Below are 13,639 nucleotides of genomic sequence, written 5' to 3'. Positions count from 1 at the left end.
AATTCCTGTTGCACTCTAAATGTTACCGCCCTTGCTTCTAATTACACCTAAGGTAGTCTTGACTTTTCTATTTGCTGATTCAGTCCTTCCGACAGTAACTCCTTCCTAGTTTTCTTCGTATTTTTCTAGCAGCCATTCTGGCTTAGCTTCCCCGCACTTCCTATTTGTTTGGTTCCCAAAATATTTGTATTTCTGTATTCCTGAATTTTCCTGAACATTTTTTACTTCTTCGTTTCATCGAACAACTGAAGCATTTCTTCTGTTACCCGTGGTTTCTTCACAGTTACCTTGTTTGTAGCGACGGTTTTCTTTCCAACTTCTGTGACCGCTCTTTTTAGAAAAAAATGGTTCAAATGGCTCTGAGCACTATGGGACTTAACTTCTGAGGTCATCAGTCCCCTAGAACGTAGAACTACTTAAACCTAACTAACCTAAGGACATCACACACATCCATGCCCGAGGCAGGATTCGAACCTGCGACGGTAGCGGTCGCGCGGTTCCAGACCGAAGCGCCTAGAACCGCTCGGACACTCCGGCCGGCGCTCTTTTTAGAGACGTCCATTTCACTTCAGCCGAACTGCCTACTGTGCTGTTTCTTATTGCAGTATCTGTAGCCTTAGAGAACTCCGAGAGTATTGTACATTCCTTATTACTTCCGTATCCCACTTCTTTATGCATTGATTCTTCCTGACTACTCTCTTAAACTTCAGCCTACTCTTCATCACTACTATATTGTGATCATCTACACCTGTTTACATCTTACGATCAAGTATCTTATTACGGAATAGCTGCCTGACCATGATGTAATATAACTGAAATCTTTCTGTATCTCCAGGTGTTTTACAAGTATACCTCCTCCTCTTGCGATTCTTGAACAGAGTATTCGCTACTGATAGCTGAAATTTATTGTAGAACTCAATTAATCTTTCTCCTCGCTCATTCCTAGTACCAAGCCAATATTCTGCCGTAACCCTTTCATCTACTCCTTCCCATACATCAGCATTCCAATCACCCATCTCCCTTTACGTACTGAATTATCCTTTCAGTATCCTCGTATACTTTCTCTGTCTTTTCCTCTTCTGCTAGCAATTTCGACACGTATAGCTGAACTATCGATGTCGGTTTGTTCTCGATTCTGGTGTGAGCATCCCTGTCACTGGACTGTTCACAGTAACTCACTCTCTGCCCTACTTTCCTATTCATTATGAATTCTTCTCCCGTTATACCATTTGCTGCTGCAGTTGATATTATCCTATACTCGTCTGACCAGGAATCCTTGACTTTTCTCCATTTAATTTCAATAAGCCCCTCTATATTTAGATTGATCCTCAGCATTTCCATTTACATTCGACGCCCCGAACCATCGAACGTTAACATTTCGTTTGTTATCCACCCTTTTTCTCATGGTTTACTTCCACTTGGCAGTCTCGTCCCGGAGATTCGAATGGGGACTAGTCAGGAAATTTTTGCTAATGGAGAGATCATCACGGCATTTTTTCAATTAAGGGCAAATGTCCTGTGGATACTCATGTCTTTAATGCAGTGGTTTTCATTGCCTTCTGTTTTCTGATTGCGTTGACCATTGCTAAATGCCTTTAGGCCCACTCCAAGGGCAAGGGAATACTCTGAAACTCTGTTCATTCCTCCGCCCTCTTTGACAAGGCCATGGCTGAATTTGGGTATCTTCTTACGCCGGAAGTCTTCGCCCGCCATTGTTGATGATTCTTATTCAAAATGTAACGGGATTCGAACGAGGGTCCGAGTATGCTTTCATTACTAATCAAAGCCACTATACTTACACGTCGCCTATCAAAATAGATTGACAGTTTTACGTCCACGTGTCGACACTTCTACTCCTGACCTTCAGCCCAGGGGAACATAAACATTAATGGCATGCTCTTGCCATATGTACTTCGGCTTGATAATCAGTATAAAAGCATACCATTTGTAATGGCTTTAATTATCTGAAAATGACGTAAATAACCTGATATAATGTTGTTCAGTACACTATCCTCAGTCATTAACAGAAATATCTGCACAAATACCAATTATATCCTTTATAAGACTTATGTTTTGAATACTAGGTGACGCTAACTTTGTATTCAGTGGTCAATGTAGCAGTTATGCTTTTCTCCTTTTCGTATTAAGAGTCGTTTCGGTGGAGTTTGTAATGAACCTTTTATACGAGCACCAAGTGAATACATAGCACGTATTTCTGAGGGTTCCATAAACGTAGAGTTACAGCTGAACGCCTGCATGGAGTAATTATTCGGATAATCACGTAAGTCAGTGTATGGCAAGAAGTTGCTGAAAGTTCTAGTCAGTACCCAGCAGTAATTAATGGCCTCTTAGAAAGGGTGCTTTATATTAATTGTCGAGGGGGAATAAGTCTGCTGAGACTTTAAATTAGATTTCCACGAACTTTGAGGACTGATGGACGTAAGGCTTGGGATTGAGGGCGGGAGACACATTACCCAGCTGTCGTGGACACACTACATGGACCTCTACGTTCTTTTACTGGTAGATAAACTACCAATTAACACAATACGCCTCAAGTTTCCATAAACCGTTGGTATATCTCTCCTCTCTCTGTCTCTCTCTCTAAATGTTTACTTTCTCTTAATTTCTCCCAGATCTCTATAGTGTGAACCATAATTTTCTGATAGGATAGCTGACTTAATATATATATATATATATATATATATATATATATATATATATATATATATATATATATATATATAGTTTGCAGTAAGGTCGTACTGGAGTTGGGAAGAGTTTTCTACGATTGTGTGACAACGTTATAGCAATCCTAACGAACAGTTATTTCATTTTATGACAATGAACTGTATATACGATTACTCATGATGATGTGAAACGGCCCATTTTACATTCCTATATACAGGGAAGTCAGAAATACTATGAAAAGCTTGTAGAAGTATTGCACGGCAGGTTGAGCTGGGAAATAATTGTTAAGAAAAAGAATTCATAACTGCGCCTTTTTACGAATTATTTAGTATTGAAGTAATCAGTCAGGTCATTGCAAGAGCAAATTCAAGAAATTGCGCGCGCTAAAATGCGAAAATGCGCACATTTCTGTGGGTCCGTGAACTATCATTTATTCAAAGGCTCATTACCAGGTAAAATGTGCCTTTTTGGGAAGTTATAAATTTAAGCTAGGGGAGCAAACTCTATTTTTGTTCCGTCTGAGGAAACGGAACAATAATTTTGTCTGGCACTACGGGCTTTGGGAGGCTGCCTGAATTTGCGCGCGTCGACTTGACAGGCTAACTCCAGTACTAAATAACTCCCTCACGTCACTATGTATCTATTTTGTAATCTAAACAGTTATTTCTCAGCACTACCTCCCTTCTAACATCCTTACAAGCTTTACAGACTCTTTCCGACCAACCTGTATAAATATGGCTACAAACTGATCACTTAGAGAGTGGCCGTTATTGAACTATGTGAAATATAATATTTATAGCTTCTGAACGGTTTGTGCTAGGATGTTCAAACTACTATAGTCATGCATTGGTTGGCTTAGCGACGAAGTCCACTTCCATTTGGGTGGAGTAAGCAAAATTGGCGCATTTGGGTACTAAGAATCCGAATTTCGCGATCGAGAAGTCTCTTCACCCTCAACGAGTGACTTTGTGGTGTGCAAGTCCAGTCGCGGAATAATTGGTACGATATTCGTTAATGGCACGGTGACTACCGAACGGTACGTGAAAGTTTTGAAAGTCGATGTCATCCCCATTGTCGAAAGTGACCCTGACGTCGACAAGATGTGGTTCATGCAATACGGAGCTAGAACCCATAGAAACAGGAGAGTGTTTGATGTAATTGAGGAGTACCTTGGGGACCGCATTCTGGCTCTGGGGTATCCAGAGGCCACTGGCGTGGGCCTAGATTGTCCCGGATCTGAGCACATGCGACCCTTTTTTGTGGGGCAATATTAAAGACATGGTGTACTGCAACAACAGCCCATTGCTGAGCTGAAAACAGCCATTCTGGAGGTCATCGACAGCATCGATGTTTTCAGCGGGTCATGCAGAATTTCGCCATTCGTCTGCGCCATGTCATTGCCAATGGTAGCAGGCACATCGAACATGTCAGAATCGAAATCCGAATATCTGTAGTGACGTTTAAATGTTGAATAATGTTTGTAACTAATTTACGTTTTTTCGTATAGTTCAATAATTGCCACCCTGTGTATAGTTACGATGTATACGATAGCGCGTGCCTGTGTTATTTCGATTTACGTTACAAACTTCCTTTGGGCAGGCATGCATCGTATTCGGAATAACGCAGGCACTGTGATATCGTATTCATCCGCCGAAACCAGGCAAGCGTCTTGCAAGTAAAATGTCTCGCTTATACGGTAATAAGCATAATGGATTTACAAGTACCGGTTGTCGACACATGTTTGACGACATATGCAAACGTGGGTCTGGTCGCATGTCGGCACGGATAGCCATAAGATAAAGTGACAGTTCTGGTAAGAGCGAGATCCGGGTTCGAGTCCTCCTCCGGCACAAGTTTTCATTGTCGTCATTCCATTCCATAGTTGTCCATATGCGCAGTTGTAAATACATTTAATGTACTTATATGATTTCCTTTTTTAAATACGGGTATGCATTAGTGATTTGTGTCCTCCACCTTGCATGTGTTACATATATGGAAAACCTTCTAAGGGATAGAAGAAATAGATAGAGAGAAACTTTTTTCACGTTGGTTTCAAATTAAACTTTGTTGTCAATCAGACGTTTCCTGACACTGGGCAATTGATCATACATTTTGGTGCCTGCATTGTGCACCCCTTTTTCTGCTAAGGACAACAGATATTGGAACGTTGTTTTTGATTCTCATTATGTATATCATTATTCCTTCTGATCTGTACTGGGTTATTTACAACAAATTTCGTTTATGAAACGAAAGTATGAAGTGCAGCTTAACTCTGTAAAACTCTTAACTCCTACTAGAAATCCTTGGAAGCTCCTTAACACTGTTCACAGATGATACAGTTGTCCACAAGAAAGCAGCAACGCCAAAAGACAGTATCAATTTGCAGAATGATCTGCAGAGGATTGATGAATGGTGCACGCTCTGCCCCATGTGACTTTATCATCTCACATCACAATTCACACGTACCTCGGAGGTTCGGCCTTTTTTCCGCATGAATAGAAAATTTGCTGTTTGAAGCGTCGCCAAGCCCAAGGGTGACGTAGCATAGCGCCATGGTTGTGTACCATTACAGAGGAAGCTTGTATACAGCTTTAAGCCAAATTTCAAACTTGCGTGTCACAGCGGGAGACAGTTACGGGATTTCTAAGAAGTGGTTCTTTAATTCTATTGCGCAGTATATTGAGGCGACGTAGGAATACGATGTTGGCCTATGATTCAGGACATGTCGTGTGGTTTCGGTAAGTCAAATCAGACGAATACCCGTACGTTTCTGCAATAAAGCAGGTGCCAACGAGATCTAAAACACTCACCTATACAGGGTGATTCTGTGATTATATTAAAACTTTTCAGGGATGTTGGAGAAGAGTTTGAGGTAAGAGACCTTGGTGGTATATCTTTCGACTCGGTGGTTTCTGGGCCAAGATCCTTTGCGTCACAGTGACACATCTACCTTTCTCCATCGTTTCTGAAAGTCTGTAACATTATCACGGAATCACTTCATATTCCTTGCATTCACATTACAATAACGCTTAATCAAAGTAAAACAGACTACCAGCCAGTAATACTGTTGAAAAGCTCTTTAATTTTTATCTACTTCCATTACAGTAAAGAGCCACGACTGATGATGACTTTAATTACTAAGAAACTTCAGTCACCACTATACTGCTGCGTAACTTTGGAGTTTATTCAGATTGTGTCATTTAATTATCACAGTATTTCACCTTCTGAGGACAGACGAAGTTTCTGTTGCCAAACTCAAGTCAAGGGGTTTTCAACTTTTCTAATCTCGCATTCATTAATTTACTAGCCTTTTCTCCACACCTTCACCTGTGTTCGCAAATGACATATGTGTTGAACACTCCTCCTCCCCTACTTCTCTGTGTCCACCTCTTCCTCCCTCTTTCTGCCCACCTCATTCTCCCACATCTGTCTCTTTCCTCCTCCCCACTCTATCTCCTCCTCCCCCTCCCTTTGTCCATTTCCTCCACCTCCTCTCTCTGACCATGTCTTCCTCTTCCTACCTCTGTCCATATCCTCATCATACTCTCTCTTTCCATCTCCCTCTCCCCCCTCCTCATTTTCCACTTGCCCACTACCTATCTACACCTACCACCTGCCTCATTCATCTTCCCCAACTTCTCCCTCTGTTCATTTCCTCCTCCACCTTGTTGGTATGTCCTCCGCTCCATTCCTCTCTGCCTGTTCAAAGCCATACTCAATGGGATGTGTAGCCCCTGCAATACTGTTTAATGAAGAAGGCCGGTACTACTCCCATAACACGCATGTCACGCAAGGGCAGGTTACGTATCAGGGGCTTGAAAATCATTTATTTGCCCCTGAAGTGCTGGCTTCTGTGCAAAGTGGGTCGATAAATCAGGCTGATGCTACTACAACACAACGTACCTGTCGAATAGGGCAGTGTACAAGTTGGGGCCCAAAAAACCGTTTCCTGTCCGTGACATGTAGGTGCAAAGTAAGTTGATTTGGCAGGCCGATACTGTTTTTTATCTGTACCTCCGCTTCTATCAGAGCTAGGCAGCTATGTATCCAACAGTGCTCATACTTGTGAGGCCTGCTGTTTCTGTACCACATTTAAAAATACAGTTTAATGCATCAAAATAAACAACGCCGGCAAACGTACATATGTTACGAACAATGTACTGTAATTTAATGTACGAAACGCTAACTACAAACGTGGTCATTACTATGAGTAAAATTTTCACAGCTATTGTGCCGTAGTCCAATAGATATTCTGCATAAACTCAATATTTCCTTCTGTGCGAAACATTTTCAGGGAGTCCTGTATAGATGGGGACGAAACGATGGGACTCCAAAGAAAATCCATTCCACCGCATACAGTAGCCAGTGATAGGGGGGAGCTACACTGACACATGAAGAATGCTGTTTTTCCCAGTTACACAGAACCAAACCGCCATCTTGCTAATTCCCTTGGTGTTATGAAGAAAGATTGCCATAAAACTATGGGGAGCAGTTGCAGTTCTAAAAATATAACTCACAGAGGAGACAGAGCCTAAACAAATGCTATGCAATAAATGAACTCTTACATCAAATACTTCACCGAACATATTAAGGAAGACTTGTAACATATCAGTCCCAGTAATCGACCCCTAGCGGAAATATGGGGCATAATTCTGATAGAAGGCTGTTATGACTCGCTGAACGCACAGCTTTTACGCCTGCACGCCCACCAGTTGTCACTCGCTCCACCCCACTGCAGATGCTTAATGATCGAGCACCAGTGCTTTGCAGTGGTGTGAGTAAGAGGTTTGTGAAATACTATTTCGATTTTGGCAATAAGCTTTTCCTTTCTGTCAAACTGGGCAGTTTATAAGCTGTAGCTTTGAATATTTTTATGTTGAGATTCACAAATGGAGAGTAAATGAATGAAACGAATGAGTGTATCATAATTAAGCATGTGGCGCTGTTTAGTTATTAACATCGCTGTTGTGAGTTATTTTTTTTGGATTTTAAAGATTGTACTGCTAAAGCGAAGTACATGTAGAGGAGATGCGCCATTCTTCAACGAGATTGACGCGGTTAAATTGTAAATAGAAATTCATTGACTTAATTTTATAATAATTCTGCAGTGGTTTTTGATTATTCATTTTGATTTTTGAGGCGTTATGCAGAATATCAATTCCAGCATATGATTAAAATAATATTGAACATAAATGTCTGTGAGGTTGACATATTATGCGCTAATGTTACTTATTATTTTTCGCGTGGAATAACATGTATTCTCGAAAAAAATTTCGAAACACGTTAGACAGATGCATCCACCTTCCCCTCCTTCGTCTTCAACATCCCGCGAATTAGAGGGCTGTAGTTGTCACGCCACTGTAGAGTACAGGGCGGTTATAATTAACCTTTCGCTACTTGAGAGTGTCCCCATGAGAAATGAGTGATCGTAGGACAATGAAACTTTGAGGAAACATTTGTAAGGACACATAAGAAGTTAACTGTGTGCCATGTCTACAATCCAGGTTACAAACGATCCTTCAGTGTGATGACCATCTGCATATACATCCGCCTTCAACGGGACTAGATACTGTCCTACCGCTGTCTGAAACACCTGAGGTTTAGGTGGGATGTTTGCTAACTTCCTCGCTATGCCATCTTCAACCTTCAGCGTATGTTAGTGTCCCGATGAAAAGCCACGTCCTTCAGGGAACTCCACAAAAAGAAATCACACGGTTTGAGATCTAATGATCGCAGTGGTCACGCAGTTTTGAACGATCGGCGGATGATTCGGTTTCCTCCAAATATGTTACGGAGTAACCGAGTGACCTCACGAGAATTTGAGGTGGAGCTCAAACGTGCATCAAAGTGGTTCAGTCCAAAGCATCTCTCTACCGTAGGGCAGCAATCTCAATTGACAAAGCAAATCACAGCAACATATGCCATTGACTCAGGGTGTCCTTGGTCCTTGCGGTCTAGTTCCCCAAAGAGAGGTGGACCAATCATGAACTGTGCCGTGAAGCCAAACTAAACAGTGACACGCCCACTGTGCCGGGGAACTTCATGAACGTTCGCTAGCGTTGACGATCCCAGTTGTGAATGTTGACTGGCTCAGTGAGACTGAAGTGTGCTTCATCACTTCATAAAATGTTCCAAGGCCGCATGTAGTCAGTTTCAACAGTTGGAAGAGACGTATTAGCAAATACTGGAAAACATATTAAGTTTGCAATAAATAAGTAAATAAGTAAATACCCATTCGGTAAATAGTTTTTCACATATACAAATACTGACTCAAGCAGCGGGAGTTTAATTACAGCCGCCCCGTACTTCGCGCTCGGGCATTAGACGGTTGCAGAGGTGCGGAACGAGTGATCAACAACCGGTGCACGTGAAAGTTTAAAAACTGTACTTTCCGAATGTGATAACTGTGTACTATCAGCATTGTGGCTCTAGTCTTCACATGGTTTCGAATGGTGGAAGTGATATCTTGCAGGTGTGGTTCTTTCTTCATAAAATATGAAACATGTTGGTGAAGTTCCGTTCCACTACAATTAAAACCACAGAAAGCACCAGGAGTTTTATGTTGTAGTTTATTGTAAACTTGGATTATTAATCACTGTTTACAATCACGTGAAGAAAATGGATAATGCAACACATCAGGTGATAGATTTTCCCAAGTACTAGTCTGTAGTTTCCTGACACCATATTTGTTTGAAAAATTTGATAGTTCACATGTGATGTGTTACGATAGAGAAAGAAGCCTGTGATTACTGGAGACAGTGCCAAACGTTACCCGCAAGTCGTAACACAACACACACATATGTAATAGTAACACATGTAAATCCGCCTGATGATGGAGGTTTAAGCTATCGAAACGAGTTGTAGATATAAATAAATCAGTGACTGGTAGACGTGCTGTTTCATTCGGTATCAATAACAGAGCGTAACCTAAAATGTTCGCATATAAAGTTAAACGTGTGTTCCGCATTAATGTTAGTGTCAGCTGTGGTGCATAACACTATCAAGATCAAGCTTTAATCTGTCACGAAGTTTCATATCAGCACACAATTCGCAGCAGAACGAAATATTCATTCTTATTTTAACTATACGAGAAAGACAGTGCTGGCTTTCATTCGACCATAACTTTACCCATTGCCAAGTTATGACCTAGGTTTCTTCCTTGCAGGTGATGTAAAAGGTGATGGCATTAACGTAAGGACAACGCATTGAGATCGTCCCGGCATCAAAAAAGAGGGCGATCTAAATCGTCGGTTTGAATCTGTAGAATGTGTGACACGCAACATTGATGCCCTTACGATTTACTTTTTACAGATGAAGCTGATTTGTGGGCGGACGAAGTGGTAAGTAAACAGAATCATAGAACAATGAAATTTTTCTGGGTTTGTGACCGAATTGTCACAATGTAAAACTATCGACGTTTCGGTCACTGTTGCAGTAAACGAAAACGCCCTGAAGAAGGTCACTCGCAACAGTGACCGAAACGTCGGTACTTTTACATATTGCCAATGCGGTCACAAACCCAGAAAAAATTTATTGACTGTGACAATGGCAGCGGAAGGGTACGTTTACAGAATCATAGAAACTGATCAGATGTGAACCCTCTCTGGATGGATCCATCGAAAGTAGATGGCTCATCGAAAGTGATGGTCTGATATGGAATATGCGGTTAACGTATTGTTGGGCCCTACTTCATCCCGCTGTCTGCAGCTGTCGGAGAAAGATGTTTTGCCGTCGGTGCTGTCTCGAGACTGGACATTGCCAATTTCTTTCAGCACGATGGTGCCCCACCTCGTTACTGGCAAGTCTGTCAGTCATATCTGGACTTACAGGATCTCCAGAGATCGACGGCTCGCAGAGGTCCATTGGAATGGCTGCCACGAACTCCGGAATTAAATAATATAAATAAAATTCATTAGATTTCTATATTTGGAGACATGTTACCGTAATTTTGTATCTGTTGAATATGGGAGTCCATACACGCCTGAGGAAGCGGAATGTTTACATTTATGCTCCCATTCTCGTACATGTGTTGGATAAAGTACATGAAGAATAAGTGAAGAGAAAAACAACAAGTTTATTACGTGATGGACAAGTAGTCGAGTGCATCCTAGGAGGCTTTATGCGGTGTTACTGGCATTCATGACTTTGTGTATAAAAAACGACGTAACTCTAGAGTTTTGCATAAACGAAACATACCACTGTTTGTGTCGCGTAGTTCTCTATCTCTTTGATGTGTTACATGACCACCTTCCGGTCTGAAAAATTACGAGTCGCATCCAACACACTTTACACTTTTCCTCCTCCTCAATCTCATAGTACTCAACATTAAACTTATCTTCATCCACTTGCATTTATTTTAGAAAGGTGGTCCCACAACCGTGTACCACCATACAGTGTAAGAGCGGCTGCTGCTGCTGCTGCTGCCTGCTGGTGGACCCACCTTGCACTTGCGCTGCCGGAAGACGACCCAGGCGAGCGAGACGGCGGCGAACATGCAGAGCAGCTGGACGGCGAGCACAGCGTGCCGCACCGCGCCCCAGGGCGCGTCCACGTCCTCGCCAGCAGCGCCGCACCATGGCTCGGCGCACCCGGGACACCTGCCGGCACAGCACAGCACCTGCCGCCGTCACCCCAACCTGTCGCTTCATCAAAGTAAACAAAACCCAAATACCAAAAGGAAACATAGTCGTACAAAATCCTAATCGTCCCGTTAAAAGTAAACACTGGTAGCTTTCGAGTACTTTAGTTGGAGTTTGGCTGGTATCAGGCAGTCACGTGAATCACCACTGCTGATATTATAAGTTCGCCAACAGATAGAGAATAGAACGCTGACACTGTTTCATCTACGTCTATGTTAGGTTTTGGAACGCAGGTTGTGGTGATAGATTGTTTTATAGCGACATGAGAGATGGATTGTGAGCTGTATTGTGAGGTGGTGATGCCAAAGATCCAATGTTTGGTGACATTCCGATCTGCAGCACAGCCCGAGGCTTAGATTAGATCGAAACGTGAATCTGTGCTCGTATAGATCTCAAATTTTCCCTGAGAAATTCAATTCTCTAATTTATCTACGGTAATGTTGGAAGCTGAAGAAGTGAGTTAAAATTTATGCTGCAGTCGGGACTCGAACTCGGGTCTGATATGATGACCATTACACTACCAGAGCATAATGGTCAACAGAGCTGCACGAACTACCCAAGTCAAATACCCTCCCCAACACAAACTCCAATTCACATCTCCTCTTATATTGTCACTATTACCAGGGCTCTCCGACAAGATCTATACGATCACATGTAGTACAACACTTCCCATTTCGTCCAATGCTAGGGTGCTATTCCAATCTCGGACAGCCCTGGTAATAGTGACAATATAAGGGGAGATTTGAATTGGAGTTTGTGTTGGGGAGGGTATTTGACTTGGGTAGTTCGTGCAGCTATGTTGAACATAATGCTATCGTGATATAATGGTCAGCATATCTGCCTAATAAGCAAGAAAACCCGGGTTCGAGTCCCGGCCACAGCACAAATTTTAATTCGCTTCTTCAGCTTCCAACGTTATCGTGAATTGATGCGTTGGCGAAGCGATATAGAACGCTTCAGTTGATCCACGTGTATTTACCAGTCGGCTGAATCACCGCAATAAGACAAGTCGAGGTGGAAACGTGACTCACTGTCCGAAGGAGCTAACGTATTTAGTCGTGACCAACGTGAATGAAGGTGCCCAATGGTTGGTCTACGAAGACTGTCCAGTGTGTCTAGAATGCTTATTGTGTACGAACCCGTGGTCTAGGGGTGCCGTCACGGTAGCTCACCGTGTTCGGTCAGATGACTGGGTGTCGTCTGTAATAATAATAATAATAATAATAAAAAACTGATTGGAGAGCGAAGCATTCAACGATGAACTTGAAGGGGCGTCATGTGATGTCCACCCAGACCAAATGACGAGAATATTAAGGAACAAATACGAGAGAGGGGGGAAAATGGTGTTTGTAGCGCTTTTGACTAGTGACGACGACGTCCTCGGTCCCGCGTTCGAAGCTCATCGCTGCTTAAATTTTCAATAAATCATCAGCAATGGTGGCCGAAGACTTCTGACAAAAGAAGTCAACCTCATTCTGCCAACGGCCTTGTCAAAGACGGAGAAGGCGAGGACAGAGGTTCAGGGCACTCTCTTGCTCTTGGGGTGGGAAACTGTCTCTAAAAAGAGGAATATGACCAACAGCATGAGGATTCAGAAGGGAATTGAGACCACTGCATTAAGACACATAACGTGTATCGACAAGACATGTGGCCTGCAATTGAAAAAGTGTAATGATGATCTCTCCATTGGCAACAGATTTCGGATATGTGGGAGCATACTGCCAAGGGGGAGGCGACCCTGAGAGAAAGACTGAACAGCCAAGGAAAGGATAACGTTCTACGAAATGTGGCGTGGCATGTTAGAAGTTTGAACGTGGTCGGGAAGCTAGAAGATCTGAAACGGTGAATGCAAAGGCTCCGTCTGGACTATACTACAATAGTCAATACCCGTAATGTGTAGCCTAGTATCGATCATTTCAATTATTAAATGTATTACATTTAAGACACTGTGGAAGAGTGATTTATGATGTAATGATATTATTTTGAGCAAAGACTGATATTTAAATACAATGACTAACAATTATATAATATGTAAATGTGTAACATAATAATAACTATGAACCATCAATTTTAAATCACGAATATAATAACCGGTATGTAATTCATTTAACAATAAGCAAACATAAATATTAGTATCGTTATTTCTTTCGTTAATGAACTGTAAATTGATCTCGAAATTTCTATTTGGAAAAGTTATTGTAACTTAATCAAAAAAGGTAAAACCAAAGCTAAAATTATGTAATTTCTAGCAATATGTAACTTCAAACCCAAATTTGTAAACCAGAGCTAATATCATCACCAAAATAAATAAC

General features: G+C 41.9%; 1 protein-coding gene across 1 annotated transcript in view; it reads right to left on the bottom strand.

Moving 5' to 3' along the window:
- LOC124593877 (probable G-protein coupled receptor 158) overlaps positions 1-13,639 on the bottom strand; it is a 343,981-nt gene that overhangs the window by 220,915 nt on the left and 109,427 nt on the right. The window contains exon 4 of the mRNA XM_047132224.1: positions 11,129-11,285. Within this exon, the coding sequence (XP_046988180.1) occupies positions 11,129-11,285 (157 nt within the window). The remainder of the gene's footprint in view (positions 1-11,128; positions 11,286-13,639) is intronic.

The sequence above is a fragment of the Schistocerca americana genome, chromosome 2 (genome assembly GCF_021461395.2).
Source record: "Schistocerca americana isolate TAMUIC-IGC-003095 chromosome 2, iqSchAmer2.1, whole genome shotgun sequence".
Classification (NCBI taxonomy): Eukaryota; Metazoa; Arthropoda; class Insecta; order Orthoptera; family Acrididae; genus Schistocerca; species Schistocerca americana.
Note: the sequence above shows the minus strand (reverse complement) of the source record. Positions and strands in the feature narration are given on the sequence as shown.